General features: G+C 38.8%; 1 protein-coding gene across 1 annotated transcript in view; it reads left to right on the top strand.

Annotated features, from left to right (window-relative positions):
- scfd1 (sec1 family domain containing 1) overlaps positions 1-24011 on the top strand; it is a 41529-nt gene that overhangs the window by 521 nt on the left and 16997 nt on the right. The window contains exons 2-14 of the mRNA XM_088924670.1: positions 689-759; positions 891-979; positions 2370-2460; positions 2583-2705; positions 2813-2900; positions 3459-3548; positions 5374-5429; positions 6779-6864; positions 7053-7152; positions 14295-14434; positions 16225-16315; positions 17699-17772; positions 17909-17990. Of these exons, the coding sequence (XP_088780796.1) occupies positions 689-759; positions 891-979; positions 2370-2460; positions 2583-2705; positions 2813-2900; positions 3459-3548; positions 5374-5429; positions 6779-6864; positions 7053-7152; positions 14295-14434; positions 16225-16315; positions 17699-17772; positions 17909-17990 (1181 nt within the window). The remainder of the gene's footprint in view (positions 1-688; positions 760-890; positions 980-2369; positions 2461-2582; positions 2706-2812; positions 2901-3458; positions 3549-5373; positions 5430-6778; positions 6865-7052; positions 7153-14294; positions 14435-16224; positions 16316-17698; positions 17773-17908; positions 17991-24011) is intronic.

Here is a 24011-nt window from a genome sequence, read left to right as displayed (position 1 = left end):
AGGAGATTAAAGAAGATGTCAGAGTCCCATTCAAATTATTTCTGATGTCAAAACTGTCAGTAATAAATTCACCTGACGTGTTTAAAGTGGACTTATTACTATATTTTAGATGTCTTATAATACGCTTTTTATCGATGTTTAAGCCTTTAGTTCGACGGGTTAACTAGCAAGATGCGTTATTAGTTGGTGTTGGAACAAAAGCGTGTAATTAAGTCTGTATCCACTCTGACGAATTAGCTCGAAGCCGTTCTTAGTTGTCATTTTTATTTTGGGGAAAATAAAAAGTACGTCATAGGAAAACTAATCTAAACTTCATTTCAATAGGAATCTGCATGTCACCAGAGAGGAAGGGAGAATTCACTCTCTGGTGGAGCAGTGGCTAGAGAAAGTGGGTGGGCTGGGCTTTCAGTCCTAGGTGGGCAGACTAAGAGTACTCCAGTGAAATGAGTAGATATATTCATGGATGCAAATGTAAGTCATTTTGGTTAAGAGAGTCCTGCACATTCATTTAAACGTGGACTGTGGGTTGTGTTAAAAGAATAGATCTGTATAGTTGGTCCCAGTCTAATAAAGAGTTCTTTACCATTCATAAAGTTGAACTGTTATTATATTTCATAAATATTGCATTGCAGATGCATAATGCCTGTTTGTAGGTATTTGACCTATTTTATTGTTTTGTCTTGGGCAGCTGCTTTGAGGCGGATGCTCAACTTTAATGCTCCTCCTTTGAAAAACAGCGCTGCTGAGCCGGTATGGAAGGTAAGCAGAATGTAGTAGTTATTGGCGGTGATTGCACTGGTGTGATGCATAGCAGTGGTATGACTGTTGCTGCAGACCCACATGTGTACAGGGCTGAGAATGAGATCGTGTCTGTGCTCTGGCCCTTGCAGGTGCTCATCTACGACAGGTTTGGTCAGGATATCATCTCACCTCTGCTGTCAGTCAAAGAGCTCCGAGACATGGGGATCACACTGCACCTGTAAGTCAAAGCTTAAAGCACCCTCATTTAACAGGCAAAAAGTGTTTGGTGACTCATATATTTGATGATGTGCTGCTTCAGAAACCTTGTTGTCTGTAACATTGTAGGCGTTTGTGTGACACTGAAGTGGTTAGCTAGAGAGATTCTGACTTCTTTTTTCATTGGTCTTTACTTATGTCTTGTTACAAATAGGAGGGTTTTGAAAAATAGGAAATATCAGGAAGTGACCGAGCAGATCAATATTTAAAATAATCATAACCCCCATTTTGTTTGAGGTCTGCCAAGAAAATACTTGAGTGTTTGGTATAATTAGAGGCACATGAGTTCTTTGTGTTCTGGCACAACCCTATGTGAAAAAAGTGATAATTCAGTACACTTACTTTAAACAAATGTTTGGTGTGTGTATTGTCATTGTTAATAAACAACACACAAGTTACACTATTTACAAATGTACACACAAGGCATCCCAGGTGGTTAGACACGTCCTAACCATCCAGAAGAACACCAGACTGCTACCAAATATTTGACTGTTGTGTAAGGCCTACAACGCCAAGAGAAGAGGTGAACTGTCTTCTTAAACCAAACAGAATATGACCTGCAGTTGAATCTCTCTCAGCAATCCCCGATGCCACAAAATGAATGGGATCCTATCTCGCTATTCAAAAAATGCACCCAATAGCCAGGAGAGGCTGTTTTTAACCGGGTTATTTACACATGAAATCAAAGTTCCCTAAAAATCACAAAAACATGCTCTCTAACCAAGGTCCAAATACTGAGCTCCATTCTGGTCTCTCCGGCTGATCTAGACAAAGAGCTCTTGCCTTCCCTTTCTCTTGCCTCTCATCTTCTTTTTCCCTCTTTACTCTACCCCCCCCCCCCATCTTCTCCTATACCTGCCTTTTTTAAGCTGACTGACATCTAACCATTTACCCAGAACTTAACTAAAGTAAACCAAAGTAAACTTTACAATTGCTTTGATCACTGAATCTGGGACACAAACATCTCTGCAAACATCCCCTTCCTTTGAAGCTGGAAATGTTGACAATACCCAGGAGTTACCCATTGTATCTATATGGGGTGGTGCGGTGGCCCTGTGGCTAAGGATCTGCGCCTGTGGCTGGAAGGTTGCCGGTTCAAATCCCGAAGCCGGCAGAGGAATCCTACTCCGTTGGGCCCCTGAGCAAGGCCCTTAACCCCAACTGCTCCAGGGGCACCGTGCAATGGCAGACCCTGCGCTCTATTTTTGCAACCGTGGCTTTAGATTGTGTAATGATAATAATTAAATTTCCCATCTAATCATCATTTACTGTTTAATACCGAGTTGATCGTTACATTGGTTAAAAATTGGTTAGGAAATAACTTTTAAGCACGTGTGAATGTCGTTCTTTAGCCTCCTGCATTCAGATCGAGACCCAATCCCTGACGTTCCTGCGATTTATTTTGTCATGCCCACTGAGGAGAACGTTGACAGGATATGTCAGGTAATGAAAATGGTGTAACATGTAACATGCTCTACAAAATTGTTTCTAACTTTAGTAACTCTGCACAGAACCCATTCTACAGTATATGAATCTACAGTAGGTGTTGATGTCCTTTTTTTCAGGATTTAAGGAACCAACTCTATGAGTCTTACTACTTGAACTTCATTTCTGCAATATCAAGAAGTAAATTAGAAGATATTGCGGGTGCTGCCCTGGGGGCTAATGCTGTAAGCCAAGTTACAAAGGTAGGGAAATGCTGCTATTTATAATGGCTAAACATCAGGAAACTGAGCATCGATTTAAGCTTCATTTTCGATTGCAAAAATTTAAAGGCAAGTCATTGTTTTGGCAGGTGTTTGATCAGTATTTGAACTTCATTACACTGGAAGATGACATGTTTGTACTTTGCAACCAGAATAAAGAGCTCATCTCTTACCATGGTAAGTTTCCTAGTGTCATCTGGTCCCTGTTTTATTGTGTCATGTAAAGAGTTATTCATAATACGGGCATAAAAAGATGTTCAATTTGAATGTTTGTTCATATCATTTTAAAATGGTTTGTTTTGTTCTCAAGATATACATTTCTGTGGAACAGTCTTAATTTGCATTTTGACTACCTTTCATTTGGTGTTTTACCTTCTTCATGCAGAACCACGATTCTATAATCTTTTACTGAAATGTTAGTCATTTTAAGACATAAGACTCAGATTTGACTAGTAAATGCTTACAAATGAATAAATTGTTGTGTAATAAATTAATGTGTTGTAATGCCCAAATATCTAAGATAATTTGAGTCACCAAAATAGAATGACATTACGTCTTTACAAAATACCTTGAAATGTTTTTGTATAGTAAGGTCTGCCACATTCACTGATGATGTCATTGCTTTAGAAGTCTGTTTCAAAATATGAAGTTGCTCGACAATACCATGACAGATGTGCTCCTATTAAAAATGAAATGGCTCATTTTGTGCTCATGAATCTGTTTTACCTTTAACAGCCATTAACAAGCCAGACATCATGGACACGGAAATGGATGCCATAATGGACACAATAGTTGACAGTCTTTTCTGTTTCTTTGTGACACTGGGTGAGTTCAGTTCAGTAATTCTTTTTGACATGTCTACACTGCTTAATGAACCTCCATTCCATTTTCCAAAAGCTATGAACTTGCATTCGTATCCAGTCATGCTTAACAGATCATGTAGTTTGGGAGTTTTTTTGTAGCCAATTCTGAATGGATCTTAAAATTGATTTCTTGCGCCTGTAACAAATTGACTATGACAGTTTCAGAAGCGAAACAAATAAACTAACCCTGTTAAACCCATGATTACAAAGTTACTCTTCTCAGTTATAAGTAAGCGCCATCTCCCCTTTAAGAGTACTGAATTCATATGTAACATGTCATTGATGAATTTACCTCAGATAAGGAATTGAAAGCATTGTGTAATAAATGGGTATGATGTGGCCAGCCTATGTTCTTTGCAAATCTTTAGAGCAAGTGTTTTTATCTTTTTAATAATGTTCTCAGTTCTGTGTAAGTAAATGACCTCTTTAGAGGATCTTACTTTGTAAGCTAGATGGCAGCAGTTCCCCAGTTTATCTGTTATTTAATTGGTAAAGGATCTGTATTTTCTAAGTACATTGGAAACCAGAGTGTTGACAGCCTTTGCTGGGATTAGACAAACAGCTTATTAAGAATTTGGGGAGTTGGGGCTGAAAGGTTGTCTGCGGAGATCAGGGTCCTTTGAGGCACTAATCCAGCTGGTTTTCAAGGTCTGTACGTAGTCAGCAGTTTAAAACGAGGAAAATGAGTTCGAATTCCAAGCTGAGATTTCAGTTTGTCTGATTCGTTATTTCCTTCGTGTTGATAAGTTTTAAAGGACTTGCAGAGACCCAGAATACTGTTGCCTTCGTGATCTGGAGTTCAGAAATACAGCGTTCAAAACTATGATTGGTGCAAGCTCAGTTATCGTTGAAATGGTATGGAGCATTGTAAACTGACTGTCAGGCGTTTGTTAAGATGCAATTTTATTGCTTCCAGTTACAGAGAGTCGCCAAATGCCAAAAGCAAGGACTTTGTGAAGGGCAGTGTGAGCAGCCGAATGGCAGCTTCACTCGTTTAACCGATTCTCCATGCATGTCCAGTGTGTGGGGGTCGTCTGCCAGGAAAGTTATGCTTTTAGCAAAAGGAGGCAGAGAACCAGCACATATAATAAAACACAGCTGAAAGATTGTCTTACACCTAATAATGTTAACTCCCAAGTATAGCATATGTGACTTATTCTGTGCTCAGTCAAAACTTTCAATGCTGCTACTGTTAAGGGGGGAAGTTTGATCCAAAACAAAAAATCAAATACAATTCTTCAAGTCTTGGCAAGAGACTTGCTGTACATTTCACTTTTTTCCGTATTTTATCTTGGGTTTCACCATCTCAAGTGTGAAGCTGGATACAACCATTCTTCTGATCTTAAGTAATTTAAAGTAATTAAGTCAGCAGGAGAGTGTAATAACATATTACACATGTATAGGTGATGTCATTCTGACAGTAAATGACAGAGCCTCCAAGTAGTTTTATTTAAAAAACATATTTTAAGTAGTTTATTTTTTATCAGGCTGTCTAAATTGTGGTAGCAGGGAAAATTGAATCTCATCAAAAGTGAATCTTAACCTGTTGGATACTGAATCTTTGCAGAAATGTTCATGTGTTAAAGGAAGTGGCATATTAGGTACTATATGTGAATAAGTTCCAGATGCTAAATGTCACAAAATGTCCAAACATAGAGTTTTATGTTAAAATGTCTTGAGCAGTCCAGGATTTCTCAAGAAGCCGCAAACAATAACTTGGTGAGTTAGATCTGTGTTATGTCAAAACTATTAGTTTCATATTTGTGACTGTCTATTGTATCTATCAGGTGCTGTCCCAATAATAAGATGTCCACGGGGAAATGCAGCAGAAATGGTAGCTGTGGTAAGAGTCCACCTTGTATTATTATTGCAATGGATATTTAGTGTTTCATGGTTGCATAGCAATATAAGCTAGTGGCCTATCCAGTGTTTTTTGTTCTGTTTGTCAGTATTTATTGGCCACCTGGGCTATTCAGATTGAAAATAACTGTTAATAATTGTAGATCTGGAAGCCTACACAAAAACAAAATAGAAGTGTATCCGGAGTTTGAAACACTATAGCCTTGTGATTCAAATAGAGAAAGTGTAGACTGAAATTGTACAATTGCACTGACGGACTATAGGGTACTCAAGGACAGATTGCATGTTATAATTTAAGAGTTTTGATAAAGGCACGTCTTGCCTGTTGTATTGTAACTAGACTAGGATGCAGAAGGTAATGTGCAACATATTTTCGCATTTTCATGTTTTGCTTGTAATGGCAAATAGTTCTAACTGCTGTTCAAAAGAATGGCTCTTTGTTTGAAAAGCTGTTTTAACCGCGGGCTTAGATTAGTGTTAAAAGCATTCAGAGTTAACGAGGTGTTTTGACATCTGACAACTGTCAAGAAGCTGATGGACGTAAAATCATAAAATATGAGTTACGTCAAGGTAAAATAAAAGAGAGTGATCCAGGTGCTGGAGGCTAGTTAAAGAATTAAACTTGGGAAGGAAGTTAACAAGATGGGATTTCAAAGGGAAAGAACTGTGAAGTACAAAAATATAAATCTGTGTCGAAGCGGCTCAGCTGCATGTTGGCCGCAGCCTTTTACAGCAGCTCACTGGGGCTGCAGTGCTGAAAGAAAACATTTGTCTTTTCAAAATGGAAAGTTTTAGATATCTGCAATAACAGAAAAATAACCCATCATTTAAGCTGTATTATTCTCCTCCTAAATCATGCATTTCATATTCACAACCACTTTAACATGAAAAACATACACAATCAAGCTCATTGTGTTGTTGATTTTAGGCTTTTTTTGCCCATTACAATCAGTTTTTTTTTTCTGATTTGATTTCCGAGTAATCTATTTTGGTTTATCTTTATATATATTAACTGGGGCACATCTAATTGGATTTTTACAAGTGAAAAGAGTTTGACAGTTGTAATCTTTGTTAGTTTCATGCGATCAAGTAATTGGCACCAAAGAGATATTTGAAGAACTGCCTTCACAAACTCGACATTCATTAATTAAAAAATCTAAATTGTTACAGCATGCTTTAACCAAAATGCTGCTTTTCAACGCGGTGATAGATGCATTCTCATTAAAAAGTACTGTAGAATTATGATTTATTGTGATTTGGCAATATGTCTTTTTACTCTAACTGTAAGGGCCGAATAGTTTACATGTCATTTCACTTTACTCTTTTTTTAAGAAACTGGACAAGAAACTTCGTGAAAACCTGAGAGATGCCCGCAACAGCCTGTTTACTGGAGACACAATGGGAGCTGGACAATTCAGGTATTTTTTTTAAATTTTCTCCTTAGTTTGAGAAACATGCACTGCCTTGATTATTAACTGCTTTAAACATTACATACACTGTTCAAAGGTCTCCAGCTATATTTTTTTCCCAGTATATCCACGTATTGCATTTACTACAGTGCTGCTGGCTGAAGACTTTGATTTCATTTTTTTTTTCTGCCCCTCAGCTTCCAAAGACCCTTATTTGTCCTTGCTGATCGAAATCTCGATTTGGCAACGCCACTCCACCACACTTGGACATATCAAGCCCTCATACACGACGTTCTGGTAAGAATGTGCCACACAAGTTCACGACACCCTGCAAAGAGAAACTGTTTCATGTATCCTCCGATGGGAAATCACTCAAGTTCACTTCCATGGATGTCGGTGATGGTGACAAGTTATTTGCGAATTCTTACTGGCCCTAGACTGTGCGAGTGTCTTGCTTGTTAATAATGACAAAACCTCACAGACTGTTTTTATTTTTTGTCTTTGCTTTGTAGGAGCAGCTAGACTGAGCCCTCAATTTGTGTGATAGAGCCAATAAGTCTTGATATTAAAATTTTAAGAGAATGTTGACTAATTTAAGTTCTTCATTAGTTGTTAAAATTGATTAAAAGTGTATTTCATAATTTTGATTTAATATCCTAATTCTCACATAAATCCATTGCTTAAAGATACATTATATTGCATAATGCATCAGTTCTAAGATCCAAGGATATACCACAATGAAACCCATGTGTCTTTTACTGAACCATTTAGTCATTTATTTTCTAGTATTATATAAGCAGAAATATGAAAATATTTTTTGTTTATGAAATCTCCTTAAATTACAGCCATATGTGTTTACTAGGAGATGAAGACAAATCAGCTTTTGTTATTTTTTTTCTTTAATCTAACTTTCAATCTGGAGACAGGCTAATTCATAAAATATATTAGTCACTTTTGCCACTTCTGTGTCACATCTGGAGTTGCAGGCAATAACCAGAACAAATTATTTCCATCTTTAGCCTCGGCTACAGTCAAGCACTTTCATCTGAAGTGCATTTTGTTGCAGCAGGTTGAAGAAGGGTGCCATCTGGAAGTGAATTTTATCTAGTAGATTATATACTGTAGTACGCCCTCTGAGCAAGCAAGAAAAATGCTTTGTAATGTTTACATTCCCATCTGCAATTAAAACCATTCTAACAAAGCTGCAGATTTGTAAGCAAGACCAGAGCAAAAGCCTTGTGAGTCACTGGCGGCTTTAGCAATGTTTTGAAGTGTCTGTTTCCTTCTTTCCTATGCCTTGTGCAGGGGAAAAAAAAAGTAATTTAGTTTCTGAGACGGACAAAACGAGAGATTTAACCATCTGGTGCTGGACCGAGGCAGCATCAGTCTGAATTTAAGATTGTGGAGTGGTTTAGATTTTTTTCTGGATGAAATCATCCAGGTGACTAAAGACTGGATCACGTTATCAAGGGAGTGGGGGGAGGTGGGAGGTTCTGTGGCTCAAAAGTAAAAGAACTGGTCTGACAACAGGTTAAGTTCTGTGATGCAGACATTGTGAGCTTGATGCTGGGTCGTGTCGCCAGCCAACTGTGACCAGGATTCTCCAGTTGACGGCATGCAGCTGTCTTGGTCCTATGGGGGTAAGGACAATCTCCAGGAACGACTCGGCTCTCGGCAAAACAGTGATCACTCTGACTCCCCAGGCCCCTGCATGCCATCACTGTCATCAGGGAAGAACACCAGTGCTGAACCTCCCACCCACTTCTGTATTATTATTGTTATTATTATAGTAATTATTTTACAGTTGCATCTTAAAGCATGTTACAGTACTGTAGGTGTAAAAAAAAGATAAACAGATTTGAGTATCATCGGCATAGAAATGCTAATGCTAACATAACTCAGTTCATGTGATTTTAATATCTGCCCAAGTGGGAACATGTAGATCCGGAATAGCAGGGAGCCCAGTATCTAGCCTTGGGGAACACCAAACCTAATGAACCCAGAGCCCATTTTCTGAACTAAACACGAGAGTTAGATAACTGGAGACTGCTGCCATAAGAAGTAACTTTGAGAAGGGCAGTGTCTGTGCTGTGCAATTGTCCGAAACCAGACTGAAAGGATTCGAAGGGGTTATTTGCAATGAGGTGATGGGTAAATTGTATTACAACTGCAAATTTGAAAATTTTTGCCAGAGCCTATTTTTTTTTTAGGCACAGGTCTAACTGAAGTCATTTTAGAGGCTGTTGGTACCACTCCGGTGCTCAAGGACTTATTTATGATGTCGAGGACAGTAGGACAGAGGGCTGGGAAATGGGACTGAACTAAAACGGAAGGAATGGGATCTAGCAGACAGGTGGTGGGTTTCACATATGATAGCGGTTTACTAAGGCATGCAGTGTCATGTTGAGAGAAATAAGAAAGAGGAGAACCAGTAAAAACAGGCATGCAGGAAGGAGGTGTAGTAGTGGCAAGTGTGGTGCAGAGAATGTGATGCCAGATATCGTCAATCTCCGTTGTAAAAACCTCTGAAACAGTGTTGATTAATTGCAAATTCAAAATAAAAAAATCGGGAGTCTGGGGTCTCGCCTTCCCTGAAGCGCTACTAGTATTTATTGCTATAATGATGTCATCCAGACTGTCTTATAGCTTGCAGTGCCTGGCAACATCATTTAACACAGAGTTACTGAAGTCTGGTTCCTCGTAGTTTGGACTGAGTGCAAGGCTTAAGCCAGACCAGTATCAAAAAGAAAAACCTCATTTAACTCTCATTTAACAGTGAAGGGAATTCTTCTCATTTTAAAATAAGAACAGATTAATGTGAAAGTGAGAATTTTCCTTCTATTTTGTGCACCATGCAGGTTGCTTCCTTTTTAACACTAAAAAACGTCTTCATCCGAGTGAGAGATTTTAGAAAACTGTGAAAAGATCACTTCCTGTGTACAAAATACAGAATTGTAAAGGAGCTTCTGATTTTTGCTAGCACTGAACTATTAACTCTTCTCACAGGCTGGTATGTGATGAAGTGAAAAGGATCTTGTAAGCCTGCCTGATTCTTGCAGTCATTGTATTCCTTTCATACTCCATGCACATTGCCTGTCACAACATCTTCTGAAGTGCAGAGATACCCGTTTCTGTTCGAGTCATTCCACAGTGGCTCTCATCATTCAGTCTGGAGGTTGGCCTAACAGCTCTTAAATTTGTTCTGCACTGTTTAAATGCAAATCTGTTTTGGCCTGGAAACAACCCTCTGTCTCAGAAGAAGGGCAGAACAGCTAAGAGAACTTTTGCATTCCATTGCAATTAATGGTGTTTTATGTATGGTCCTCTGGTAGAATGACAGAGATTGTCATTAGAGCGAATAGTATGCTTATGAAACAATGACAAAGCATTTATTTCATTCCCCCCCAGATATTGGTTATTTTTTCTGTAACCAATTTTACTTTCATCAGAATTCAGGGACCTTTAGTGTGCAAGTTATTGTTCTCCTGCCAGAATAAGAAGAGAGTGTTCTTCCCAGCCATGCTCGTACAGACAGGAAATTCCTGCCTTTTCTCCAGATGTCACTCCTTCACCGAGCAGCACATCAGCACGTAGCTACTTCATACATCACCGTGAAGACACTTAAGCGATTGTTTTGGCCAAAAATCTAGACTGCAATCTCCTGTGTTCTTTAATTGATCTTTTGGCCACATTTTGCCGCAAGATGGTTCTTTTGATTCACACTGTCCAGGGCAGAGTTTAATCTGGTCGCATGGGAATTTCATCTCCCTTCTGGAGCCTTACCTCTCTTTAGGATTTGTCTTCGCAACCCAGGTGATGACCAGATCGTTTTCTGAGAACATGATGAGAATTTCAAAACGCATGCATCTGCTTTTTGCAGCAAATTTTTTTTTCCAAATTGTATTTATTTGTGAGCTACTTGGATCTCACAAACCAAAGATGTTAAAAATATGGACTTTAGAATAATTTTTAAAATTTTCATTATAGTTTCGGAAGACCTCTTCATGAAGGAGTGCCTAAGCTTGTCAACAGTACGCACAACAAACAAAGGAAACAGGAAGTGATACAGTACTTAACTGCTGACTAGTAGTTAAAATGACAAACATAACTCGCCTTAGTTGGGTTGCTGTGGTATTAAAGGTCTTTCGGAAACAAAGTTAAGTAAATAGGTTAAAAAGGGCATACAAAATAATATATCGTTGCTACGTGGAGGCCACAGTTGAATTACAAAACTAGCTTTTTGCCTCTCATACATCTGTGCCTGGGCTTAAGTGGTAACTAACTTTGTTTCTTGCCTCTATCACCTCTGTGACTGTTCCATTTCAGCAGGCCAGTACCCCTTCCCTGTAACTGCATAGATAGACTTCTACCCTGCCACACTTGTATATATCATTTCCATCTGCAGAACACCTGAATGTCAACACCACATATAAATTGCATTTTTCTTGAGTTAAGCAGTTTAGTTCCTGCTGCACCCAGCTTGAAAGAGTTTTCCTCATTCTTGTGCCAAGCTCTGCTTTTTGGTGAATATTTTTCCCCAGTATAACTTATGTTCTTGTGCTGCTCGCTCCTCTGAAAATGACTTATTGTTTAAGATTTCTGGCACATACGATGACTTTCTTTTGATACACAGCTGGTTACAGGGATCCTGAATGCAGTGGAGATAATATCATGTTTGTTCTGAAATTGAACCATTTCCTCTGAGAGTCTGGTGACAAAGCTTTGCTGTTGAGACAAAAGGCTTTCTTTGGAAATTAGGCAAAGCTAATGGGAACACATTAATTTATCTTTTATACGCTTTTGCTTCATGCAATAAAAAGTTAACTTAGCCCAGTGTTAGTGTTCAAGATTCCAGAATTTATGCTTTACGAGAAATCAGTTGATAATTCTGAAAGGTATAAGTTGTATTATGTAATGAAGAAAGGCAGAAGTTTAAGTTTTTTTTAATGACGAGTGCAGATCAAATGTAGCTAATGAGATGGACACTATACTTTTTCCATACTGAAAAGGAGGAGGAGTTGCGTTTTACATGCAGGCTTTAGGGTCTTCTCAGTCAGCATCTGGGTAAGCTCTAATATACAGGTGATGTCACCTCTTATCCAAATGATGGGTTCGATGATGGAATTCAGATCAGAAGTACAGCATTGGAGGAGAGTCCTTAATGAAGGGATGCAGCCAAGTCCGTCCTAAAGAGAACTTAAAAACTCAAGAGCAGGAGAAAAGACAGGCGCCAGCTCGTGCCACTGGCTCAACGTCTTCCCTCCATGTAATTACATGACATTCATCTTGCTTTCCCAGAACTCTGTCCTTTTCCTAAGTGCTTTGTGTGCTGTGCCAGACCCCCCTGGTAAACCTTTACCAACGTTGTTGCATCCTCTTTGCTCATCTGCACCTTGGGGGGACCACCTGCCCCACTCTCATGGCCAAGCTTTCCCTCAGCCAGACGGATGTCAGAGATCCCCACGATGTCTCAGTGTACTTCTTTGACATTCCTTTTCCAGAGTGGGAGACGCAGCTGGAGTGATCTGAGAGTTGAGAGGAAGAACAACAGCTTTTTGCAGTTAATAAAAACCACCGAGTTTTCTTACCCTCATAGCAAGAGCTCAGTTTAGTCACAAGATTAACCGTTGTGGCAGTGCCATTTTGTTGAGTAAAATGGCAGTGATGGATTGCATGCATGATTAAAACAGAAGAGCTTCTTAAAGCAGCTTTGCCAGTTAGCGTGTCGGGAGAGGGAGATGTTCTCATGTGAGAACGGGATGTTTTTCTGTACTGCAGTCGGTGAAGGTGGTGTGAAGTGGAAAGAAAAACAAAGATGGTGTGAAGAGAACAGTGCTGTTCTTTCTGTTTATACAGATTTACTAAAGTAAGGGATAGTTTTAATGGGCAACCGCGAAAGTCTCTTCAGAGGTTTACCTCAGCCGTTGATCTTGGAGGAACAGAGAATAGTGGGAAAGCTGATGAAACGTCTCCCCAGAATTCCATCAAATACTGAATATTCTCCCTTAATCCAAAAATGAGAACATGAAAATGATTTCTAGCAAAGACTCTTGGTTCCTGTCTTTCACCACATGAGTAACATTATAGTGGGCTTTAAAATTTTTTTGACATGGAATGAAGAGTCAGTTGGTATCCAATTTATAAAAGGCACGTTGTGTCTTCTAATGGTTTTAAGTCCTCAAATGTAGGGATAATTTGAATGATTCTGGTGAGTATCAGGCAGTAAGAAAAGTATGCCAGAATTTTGAAGTCAAATCCTTTGCTCTTGATTTTTGTATTTTTTGTAAAACAATCTAAGCAACAACAGTGTTAAAACAAAGCCAGGACTTAATAAAGTAAAGCTGTAGTTCAGCTTTTTTTTTCTTTTTGAGTAGAACAGTGCTGTTCTTTTTGTGTTTATACTAATTTATAGAAGAAAGCTAGTTTTAACGGGTTAGATCAGTGTAGCAACACGTCTTTTTGCACCATAAAAATGTCCATTCAGTTTATTACATTGCTTCCTAAGAAATTGGGTTCATTTTATTATTCTAATTCCGTTTTAATATTTTAAAAAAATATATACTTAGAAATGAGCAATATTTAAAAGAAAAAACTGCTAATTCTATTTTATGGCTTTCAAACGTGCACCATAAGGAATTCATAATTACTTTAATTTTTGGGTTATGAGAGCATAAAATTCCTGTTTTGAAAGTCTGAGACGTCATATTTCATTGAGAGTAGAATGATACACTGAAGTTATTTAGAATTTTTATTTTATCTTCATCTTTTTGTTTCTTATAAAATTAGCTGGCATTATAATTTTACATGTAGGAACCAGCGCGTCTATTACGTTCTGCTCTGGGGCTGAATAATGGAGCATGACTTCCAGGTTTTAAGATGCTGAGGCAGGATTCTCTTGTGAAATTCTCACTATATCACTCACAGTGCTCTAGGGTGCTGCTGTGCTGTCTGTATCTCTGAAGAATGTGATTTAGCATAATTTAGGATTAGTTTTTCTGCCAGCTGCTTTGTTAACTTTTTAAAATAACTAGTATTTGGCTACTTATTGACATTTGATGGATGATGGAGGCTCACCTCCCTTTCATTACCCCTTTCCAGATGGCCTATGAAAGTATTTCATACATGGGAGTCTCGCCAAGCCCGAGTTTTCACTGCTTTCAAATATAATTAAATCTTTCTCACTTTGGTCATCCAAATTTACTTTTCAAACTTCAGTTTTAGAGAAGAGGGTGGTGATGACTCCAGAAGAAAGCTACATGAAGGAGTGATTGGGGAAAGTAAGATGATCATGCTTTGAAGTTGTTGTGGGAAAAAAAAACTGTTCAGTACAGTAGAGGTAGGCTGATAATGTCTGTGACTACAGGGGGTGGGGCGTTGCCTTTTCATCGGGTGACACTGTGGGTGTGGTTTCCAGAATGACCAGTGCCATGTCCTTGCAGGACTTCCACCTGAACAGGGTGAACCTGGAGGAGTCCTCTGGGCCCGAGGCCTCCCCGTCAGGCGCTAGACCAAAGAAGAAAAACAAGAAAAGCTATGACCTGACTGCAGCTGACAGGTTCTGGCAGAAGCACAAGGGCAGGTGAGATTTATACATCAGCAGCTAGCCTTTCTTACACTTTGGCATCCTGCGAGTATTACGAATATATAATCAATTCAGCCTCTGAATCAATTTATTTTTATTTGTCATTGGAAGAATCTGTTTGATGCATGCCACAGGAGTACTTTGCCAAGCCATTTGAACTGAGATTTCTCCTTTTAAGCCATGGTGTTGATTAGCATTTGGATACAATCCTAACCATTTAGAGCCCCTCTAATTTCATGCCCTTGATTAAGTTGTTGTCAGTAATACTAGATGCCTGCCAAGTCATTTGTTTACCTAACAGCGCAAGTCTGAGTTTCACATTGTTTTCATAGGCTCTTGTAGCGGCTTGTCAACGAGTTTCTGCTTTCTGGAAATTTGTCATATTCATCTCATTTTATCCCTGCAAAGCATATAAAAACCTTGTAATTTTTAAATCTATTCATTCATTGGCTTTCCTTCATGGTCAAGGAATGTCTCGCATGACCGAGAAGGTGACTGATAAGGCCAATATGTGATCTGTACTCTGTCTTGCAAGCTCAGCAGGTCTCGTATTAAGAGATATCTGGCCTCTGGCCCTGCCCTGCCCTGCGTGGTGAACCTTGCCTTCTCGATCAGACTTCTTTTGGTCTTAAAGCATTTATTTCTTTCCCGGTATTCTTCAAGGCTGGTTCAGTGAAGGGCCTTAATTTCCTGGGAGCTGACATCAGTGTTGCATTTCTTTATGTTTCTTTTTTGTTGCATCTTGAAATGGTCATTCTTCAAGATTCTTGTGTTACCGCTGCCTTAAGTAAACTGGGAGAAGAATTTTCTTTGGAAGTTGGAGCTCCAGATGACTCACGCCAGTCCTCCTTAGCTAATGGTGGATGGTCATAGCTTCAGCGTTTGTGGTGCCTGTTTGGAAGAGAACACTAATGTTGGTTTGCTTGAGCTCCCACTTGATACATTTGTTCCTCAAATAGTGTTGGCATGTGAATCTAGACCCTCTAAGAGTCTCCTGTGTGTATTCCGAGTTTCACCCCCATACAATATAGTTGGAATGACTGTATGGTAGGCCAATTAATTTGGTTTCAGACATTGCAGTCCTCAAACACCTGCTTCCACAGGTGACCAGGAGCTGCATTTGCAGAATTTAGGCAGTGCTGGATTTCTTGGTCAATATTAGCCTTCTGTGAGAGGTGACTTTCAAGGTACAGGAAGTCCTCTATATTCTTCAGGTACACATCATGAATCAGACCTGGCAGTGCTGTGGTCTGTGCATGTGGAGCTTGCTGATGAAGAATTTTGTTCTTCTGAGTGTTAAGTATAAGACTGATTCTCACGTATACCTTAGTAAATATGTTGACAATTGTCTAGAGTTCCATTTGTCCATACTGCAGCATCATCTTACTGGAATTCAGTGACTGAAGCTGGGGTGGTTTTAGTTTTAGACACAAGTTATTAACAAATATGCACTCCAGGATCTCTGTCTGCTATCAGATGGGGCATGATATGCAGGAAATGTGAAAATAAAGCTTGGTGGCTCATCCTTATTTGACTCCTGCTCAGACTTGGATGGAACCATTGGGGAGGAATGATAAGATAAGATCACTTTGTTGGCCAGATACAATTTTCTTGTATTAGGAATTAGTCTTTTTCGCATACCCCAGCTTGCTCTCGATGAGGACATACAAGGAAACCTTCAGTTTTATGAAGACAATGGATACGGATGTTGCAGTTTTTTTGTAAATAAGGGATGGAGTTATAAGGTGATATAAAGTTAATGGTAATGTGTTTTCTCTTTCCTGCAGTCCTTTCCCAGAAGTAGCTGAATCCGTACAGCAAGAGCTGGACACCTACAGGGCCCAAGAAGATGAGGTCAAACGTCTTAAGAGCATCATGGTATGATGGCGGTTGCTGCAGAATGCAGTGTTCTTGAAATATTTAAGTAATAATGAAGTATAACATCATGAGATTATAAATTCGCTTTATAACTAGTATCCAATAAAATCTGCGATGTTACAGTATGTATTAGAAGATCCAGGCAAGTATATGGTGGCTTAATCACTTTAAGGGATTTTTAGCCCACTGTGTTCTGAGACAGACAAACTGGAAGACCAGGCTTTCTTTTTTGGCTAATGAAAAGCTCCATCGTAGCTGCCCTCTGGATGATGGTTCACATTTATTTCAGCCAAAGGCCATAAAGATTATACCAGTGATCTTTACGAGAATTAAAGCTGGGACAAACAAGAAAGACATTGAATCACTTGCACTTGACATCTCTGTTTTTGCTGTTGAGGAAAACTGGCTGTGCTTACACCTGATTATGGGTAATTAGAAGACCATTTGTCTTGGTTTCATCACTAACAGTGCAACCTGTCTGGAACAGTTACGCAACAAAAGCTTTATTCTGAAAGGGATTAATGTGGCTGCAATAAGCGTACTCATTATTTTAATACCTCAAGCATAGAAACCTGGTATTATAATTATTAGCTTTTTCTGCCCATTGTCAATGTTTGGAGCACAAACATCATCAATGTTTGTAGTTTCTTTATGTCCAATTTTTGAAAAACATGCATGAATTTTCCAGGAAGAAGAAAATATTGCATAGGTTAAAATGTAGATTGAAAAAACAGTATGTAATCATTATGTCATTACTACCCTCTATAATCAAGGAAAATAACTAGTTCTTGTATCAGATCTTCAGTTTTCTTAAAATACTTTTCTTTTTAGATGTGCTAAAGCAAAGGCTGTCGATTAATTGAACTTGAACCAAAAATAATGAACTACAGTAAGAAATAATATATAATAATAATGTAATAAATAATAACTAGAAGGCTAGATTGTGATAATTGGATTTCCAAAAGCGTCTGTCAATCATCTGTGCAGTTGGCTACCAGTTAGGAGACTGGTTCTGACAGTAGAGAGGGTGGTTCACTGTGCTATGATTCAGTATTGGTCTGAATTGGCTGTGATTTTTTCTGGGAATAATGACCAGTTAATAAGGAATTTTGCCCTTCCACCAATGTTAATTCAGCCCTTATTCTGCCTTGACCCCATATTTATAATGGTAATGTTATTCTGTGGAACATGCATCTCTCCGTGACCTAAACATCCTGTAAAAGCTAACCAATGTTCCCTATAACAGGAAGAAAGTTAATTGAAGAAAGTATTCTCCTAATAAAATGTCAGTGTAAAATATTATGCAGAGGGTTGGGAGTTCTCTTGGGTTATTTGCCCTTTCTAGATTTTGTTAATTGTAGATGACATTCTTTTTTCCTCAAGGGCTTAGAAGGAGAGGATGAAGGAGCAATAAGTATGCTGTCTGATAACACTGCAAAACTCACTTCTGCAGTTAGGTAAGATTCAGCTACTCCACATCTGTATGACTGCTGTTAGCTTTAACAGTTTAGCTTTTTTTTTTGCAAAAGAGCTCAAAGGAATTAAAATATTTTAATTTCGTTTTCTAACTCCTCACATTTGCTTTCTCAATAGTTCACTACCTGAGTTGTTGGAGAAAAAAAGACTGATTGATCTTCACACAAATGTTGCTACGGCTGTATTGGACAACATTAAGGTAAATAATTACAGCTTGTTGCTAGTATGAACCAGCAGGGTCAAGCTCAAGTCATGCATCATACAAGGGTGTTTTTAGCGATTCAGTATTCACAACGGAATTTTTTATTTTCCACGATAGTAACTATGGATAAATATTGTAATTTAAAATGAACACACAAGTCCTTTGTTGGATTTTGAATCTTTTCAAGTTTTTATGAACTGCGGATACCTGAACAACTTTTAGAGAAGAACCAGACCAGTAGTACATTTTAGTATGATTTTTAATGCCACATCCGTCTACATGTTTGGTCAAGATCATGGAACAGCGAACAGGAAATATCTGCTTGCCAAATGGCCTCTCCTTGGGAGCCATTTTTTTCTGTGCAGCACCTGCTGTTGGCTTGTACACAAAGACTGGGAGCCCATAGAAATGAAATTAGATTACACTGCTACTGAATGGGACTCTTGTCTGTTAGCCTGCAATCTGTTTGGAGTTCATCGTAACTACAGCACTAAGAACTGGAAATAGGGCCTCTGAGCGTCTGCTATAGACATACAATATTACCAGTGTAGTTTATATAAATCCTTCAGGGGGGTTCAATAATATAGACTCTTGTATCATCCTAATAAAGGGCTTTTGTAAGACCAAGCCCCAGTGTGCTGTGCTGAACATATCAGATTTTCGCTTTTTTTGTAAGTTGTTCATATTTTCCACACTGGGTGCTGATCGGATTATGAATCTAAACTGCTGTCCTTAGTGCCATGCACAATATTTGAGAAACTCTGAGCTAACTGGAACAGTGTGTTCTGTGACACGGTTCAGGGTGAGGTCGTTGAGTTAAAGGACCAGAGCTGCTGAGCAAATGGCCCGGCCCAGCGTGGCTGGAATCCAGGGGGAGGAAAAGCAGGCTGTCCGTATCCCTGCCAGCGCAGCTCACCTTCCACCACCTCTGCATCTCCCTGTGGAGACAGCTGCCATTCTACGTGGGAAGCTCTTTTTCCTTATAGCTGATCTTTTTTTTTTCCTTTCTTAATTTTTTTTTGTCCTGAACACTGTTGCCAGCTTCCCCTTCCACAGTGGGAATTTCTTGGATATCTGTCCTGGTTTTCGTATGCAGCGCAAACACCATAATCCTGGTCGTATAGACGATACTGCTCACTTCTTAGAGATCTTACTCTCCAAGGCATATCGGTGGCGTTTAGTATTTTACTCGCTTCTGCAGGTTTGCCTGCTGCTAGTGTTTGTCAAAGCCCCATCTCAACAGTGCTCTCATTTTTATTTCAGCTGCATGCTTGCAAGTTTCTTATTGCATTGGACCAGCTTGGAGGCGTCTGCCTTTTGCCTGCAGCCTTGCCATATGCTTTCTCTTGCAGGCTGTTTGCAGATCGCCATTTGCTTTGTGATTCTCAGCTTTGTAAGGGGTGATGGGACAGCGCTGAGATTTTGGACCTTCTTGTTCGAACAGCCCAATCAATCCCTCTTCCTGATCACTTACCATTAACTGTTGCTCCCGGCTGATCCTGTTGACCCCCCCATCATCTCTAATACCGGCTCTTACAGCCCTGTTTCCAGCCGCCAATAAGGGTGATGGGTTTTCACACACTTTTTGTTCTGATAAGCTTTGTCTTCTCATTACAGACTGGATAGAGATAAACCCACTTTTCTCACTCTGCCATTTTGGTGTTCCTCTTTGGGACAAATGGTACCTCCCATAGAGCATATTGTCTTCAGGTGCCGCAGTCACGTGGACTTGGCCACCTTTTACGTTTGACGCTCTCGAGACGAAATTATACAAAACACTGTATGGCTGCTGTCCCTGCCAAGGGTTCTGTTGGCGTCCCCAGTCAGCTAGGTCTGCGTGCAGTGTTGGGATAAGTTACTTTTAAAAATGTCACCATTACAGTTACAAGTTACTTGTGTCAGGGATTACTTTTTTCAAATTAATAGGACCTGGAGGAAATTGCTTTTAAGACGTAATGCATTATTTTACATAGCAACTGTACACACACTAGATGGAATACTGTTGCAGATGCCTTTTTACATCCCTCCCCGCAACATATGTTTATAAACTAAGCCTTTACACATGTAACTTGTAACTAGAATGTATTACTTTTTTAAAAGTAACTTTTCCAAACTCTGTGATGTTTCTTCTTTGTGACTGTTATTTCTGCACTGGCGTTTTTCCTCACATGTAAGGTTAATACTGTCTACTTATGGTTCCATGGCTGTTTTCCAGATATTTCTGTATCTGTCTCAAATGCTAGGAAACCAGAAATGAATCTCCTGCAGACGGACCTCGACACATTACTGGCACATAGGCAGCGTAAAGCAATCCTTTCTATTGTCATCTCCAAGCCCAAACTGGCAACTCGTGCTTCTCCAAACTATAAAACTTTCTTTATTGCATTTTTCTTTGTTTGGGTCTTCATCAGACCCTGCATATACTGTACATGGGTTGGGCAGTGAGTGTTGAAATAGAAACACTCCAGTTGCTTTGGAGCAGACAGTATGAAATGTCTGTCGTGCTGTGCTTTAATAAACTGAAAGATGAAACCTTTATCAGTAAGAACATTGCAGTATACTGTATATGTAACTGATAAAGGCACTGTAAAAAATATACTATAAATGACAGATTGAGCTGTGTGGTATAAAGTATGTTTTTAGAATCAGAAAATGGTTATATGCAAGAATATTATTACACAGTTTAATTTTAAATATTGTATATTTCAGTTAACACTTTCTTTATTGTAGGTTTATTATCAGAGTGATAAACTAGTGTTATTTATTGATACCATATGATTTTGAGGTGGGGGAGAGACCACACACTTTGAATAATTTGTATTTGGAATTGGCTGGACTTTTTCTGTTTTCTTCGCCACTGTCTGGTAAATAGATTAAATGAAATTAATTTGTTGTCCAAACGAGTGACCACTAGAGGGCGTTTAAAATAGCTGTTCCTGCTCGTATATCGCAGTGAAAATGAGCAAGACCAGTGCTGTTCACTTCTGGTCCTATAGACCCACAGTGCTTGACTGGTTTTCATTCTTTCTAACTTGTCAGTTAATTAACTGAGCACTCACCTCAACTACCTTCTCCTTTTGCAGACTTGGAAACTTGGGACTAGAGGTCGAAATATGCCGCTTATAAGTTTAGATAACAGTTTAATACAAATAACAGGGCTCAGCAGACATGACAACCAGTCAGACAGTGGTTCTGCTAGACCAGAACTAACATTACTGAGCTAGAGCGCACCAGCCACAAAAGAAACTCAGTATTAAACTGTATGCACAACATGCATAAAGAATGTTTTCCCCATTTTTATTCTTAATCCAAACTCAGACATTAAATGAATATTAAAAAGACAAATGATTTCCCCATTGGATTTGCAGTTGTTTGGTATATTATGTACACACCGGGCTGCATAGTTGCACACATGTTTTAACGATAGCTTAAATATACAAGTGTTTTTGATGTCCTTCCTGTGCTTTGAGTACCAGCAGCCAATTAAGCTGTATGGCTTCCAGATACATACCTGTAGAGATATCCCTGTATCTTTTATTGCTCAGACTATCATAACAGACACATAACGAGAAGGTGTCATTCTAGTCTGTCCTGGATGTTTTCTCTTAGTTACATTGAGAGGAGAGCTACACTGTTTTCTTTTCAGTGATTATGTGCATATATGTGTGCACATGCAGAATGAATTATCTTCCAAGTCTCTGAAGAAATAATGTACTTACTGTATAACACACTGATCTCATTTATCCTAGATGCACACAAAGGCAGGCGCCTCAGCAGATAGGGTGACTATTTCCTTATGGTGAATTTTGTAAAGAATGAGACATCTGCCTTGTGTTTACTGAAGCATTGGGTAGCATTTTAGTACAATCTGTCATATTTAATTCTGAGATATTTGAAAAAGACTTGCATAAATAGCCCACTTTAATTTGGTTTCAGTGAGAGTGTTTATAATAAATTATGTCAAGACATATTAGAGTTTGAGAAGAAAGAAACACTTGTTTGGAAAGAGCTCTTTCCCTTCGGTGGTCCCCCAGCTCTTTATTGAAGCCCCAAGAAACGACAGCTGAAAGACAGTGTACCCATCTGATACAATCTAAGGATGGGAAGTAACCGGATTACATAAGAGAGACCCACGGCCATCCAGATGCACAAGTTATCCATTGCATTTAATTTGGAAAAAATGGTACATTCATGAATCTTGGCAACATCTGTGCTACTGTGTTAAGGGTCACTTTAGCATTTCTTTTGTGGCAGTACAGTTCCATGATCATTGGCAGTCCTTCTTCTTATCTAGCGTTTATTTGAAAATAAAGTCCTGCTTAACATGTACATAAAGGCAGTATTTATGATGAGAATGTTTAATATTATAATGATTTTGAATGAATCATTTACTGTAAGTCTCAGGATGTGACCTTATGGCCTCCTTAATAAAAATATGCATAATCAATAAAATGCTCAGTTGTACACTTAACTAGACACATTATTTGCTTGCTTTCTCTAATGTTTGCTCAACCACTGAATGGCAAATTGCATGATAGTCATAACCTTATGATGCGTTTGATCCTTAAGGAAGAGCAGGTGTGACATGGGCGTGTTTACATTTATAAAACATTTGAAAATGTCTTCAAGAATGCATGTAATTGGACAGTGATCAAATCTAATTTAAACATTTGGTTATTCAGACAAGTGAAAGTTTTTATATATTATATTGATATATTATATATGAAATGAATATTTTCATCCACTGATACAATCACTTTAGATCTTCCCCTGTTTCCTGCAAAAATCGCCTTCTCAGCTGTTGACTTCAGTGTGTTGGACTAATGTAACCGCTGAGCTGTTTTCCAGTTTATTTATCAGAAGACTGCAAAAACAGTCTGCAAAAATCTTTAGGGGAGTGTTTTTGATCTGTGTCAAAGGGGATTCATTGCATTAATTATTTTTTCACCACTTGAGGGTTTGCAGCAGTTCAGGTAGTTCAGCCTAGCTGAGATGCACCAACAGCAGAAGGGTAGCTTACTCTTACCAGGTAATTGCCTGGTAAGTTTTCCCTGTAGTTTTCCCTTAAAGATTGAAATAGATTTAAAAAGTAATGCAACTAACAGATTCCAGCAAAACATTTTTTATACAAGTTAAATATTGCAGTCATTATATTTAAATACATAATGTTTTCATCATTTTAATTTGGCCATTTCCTGCCTCCCATCAATAACTGTCTTTTCTTCTTTGCAAAGTCATCTCTCTGCATTAAGGTTGCAGTGTGTCTTTGCACACCTGTTGGTACAGTCCATGATGATCCTGGACTAAGTTGTAGGGATATTTTACAGTTTTCTACAGGGAATAAAATGCAGGGAAGCATGCATTTCAAAATCATCATTTCCTTCCAAAAGCCATTTTCACCTGAGCACTGAAGCAGCGGTCACTCTATTTCCTTATACGTGTTTTTGATCTTTTCTTCTCACTTCTCAAGATATAACATAAAAAGAGATCTCTCATCCCATTTGTCCTTATTTAAAATATAACAGTTGAGGATGCAGTGATATTTCTCTATATGCGAACCACCGGGAGTCCTGCATTCATTGCTGTGCTATTTTCAGGTTGATTGTTTAGTGATAATGGAGCTGTTGTTCTGTTGTGAAGTGGAGGGTTTTGGAAACGTCTCTTCATAAACAGAACAGAGATCTCACTCTCCATGCCTGCTTTTTAGATTTCCTGCCTCACTGCTGTGCTTTGCCGCAAGAGCTCTTATTACTCTTATATCCCACTGCTCCTGAACACAGTCTCTTTTCTTAAAGTTTTTGATTTGGCTTTCCCTTCTATTTCAGAAATCCTCAAATTAATACTGCTCAGTTTAATAGGGTTTGTTTTCTTCTGATTTGCATTGCAACTATTTTTGATGCACAAGGAATCGTGTTTTGTTTCCTTCAGCCACTTTGATCTCCAGGCAAAGACGGTTTAAATAGTCTTTCTGGGAACTCTTGAAAGAGAATAATGTTGAATTGTTCTGATAGACACACT

Source organism: Atractosteus spatula, chromosome 9, assembly GCF_055471065.1.
Source record: "Atractosteus spatula isolate fAtrSpa1 chromosome 9, fAtrSpa1.hap1, whole genome shotgun sequence".
Lineage (NCBI taxonomy): Eukaryota > Metazoa > Chordata > Actinopteri > Semionotiformes > Lepisosteidae > Atractosteus > Atractosteus spatula.
Note: the sequence above shows the minus strand (reverse complement) of the source record. Positions and strands in the feature narration are given on the sequence as shown.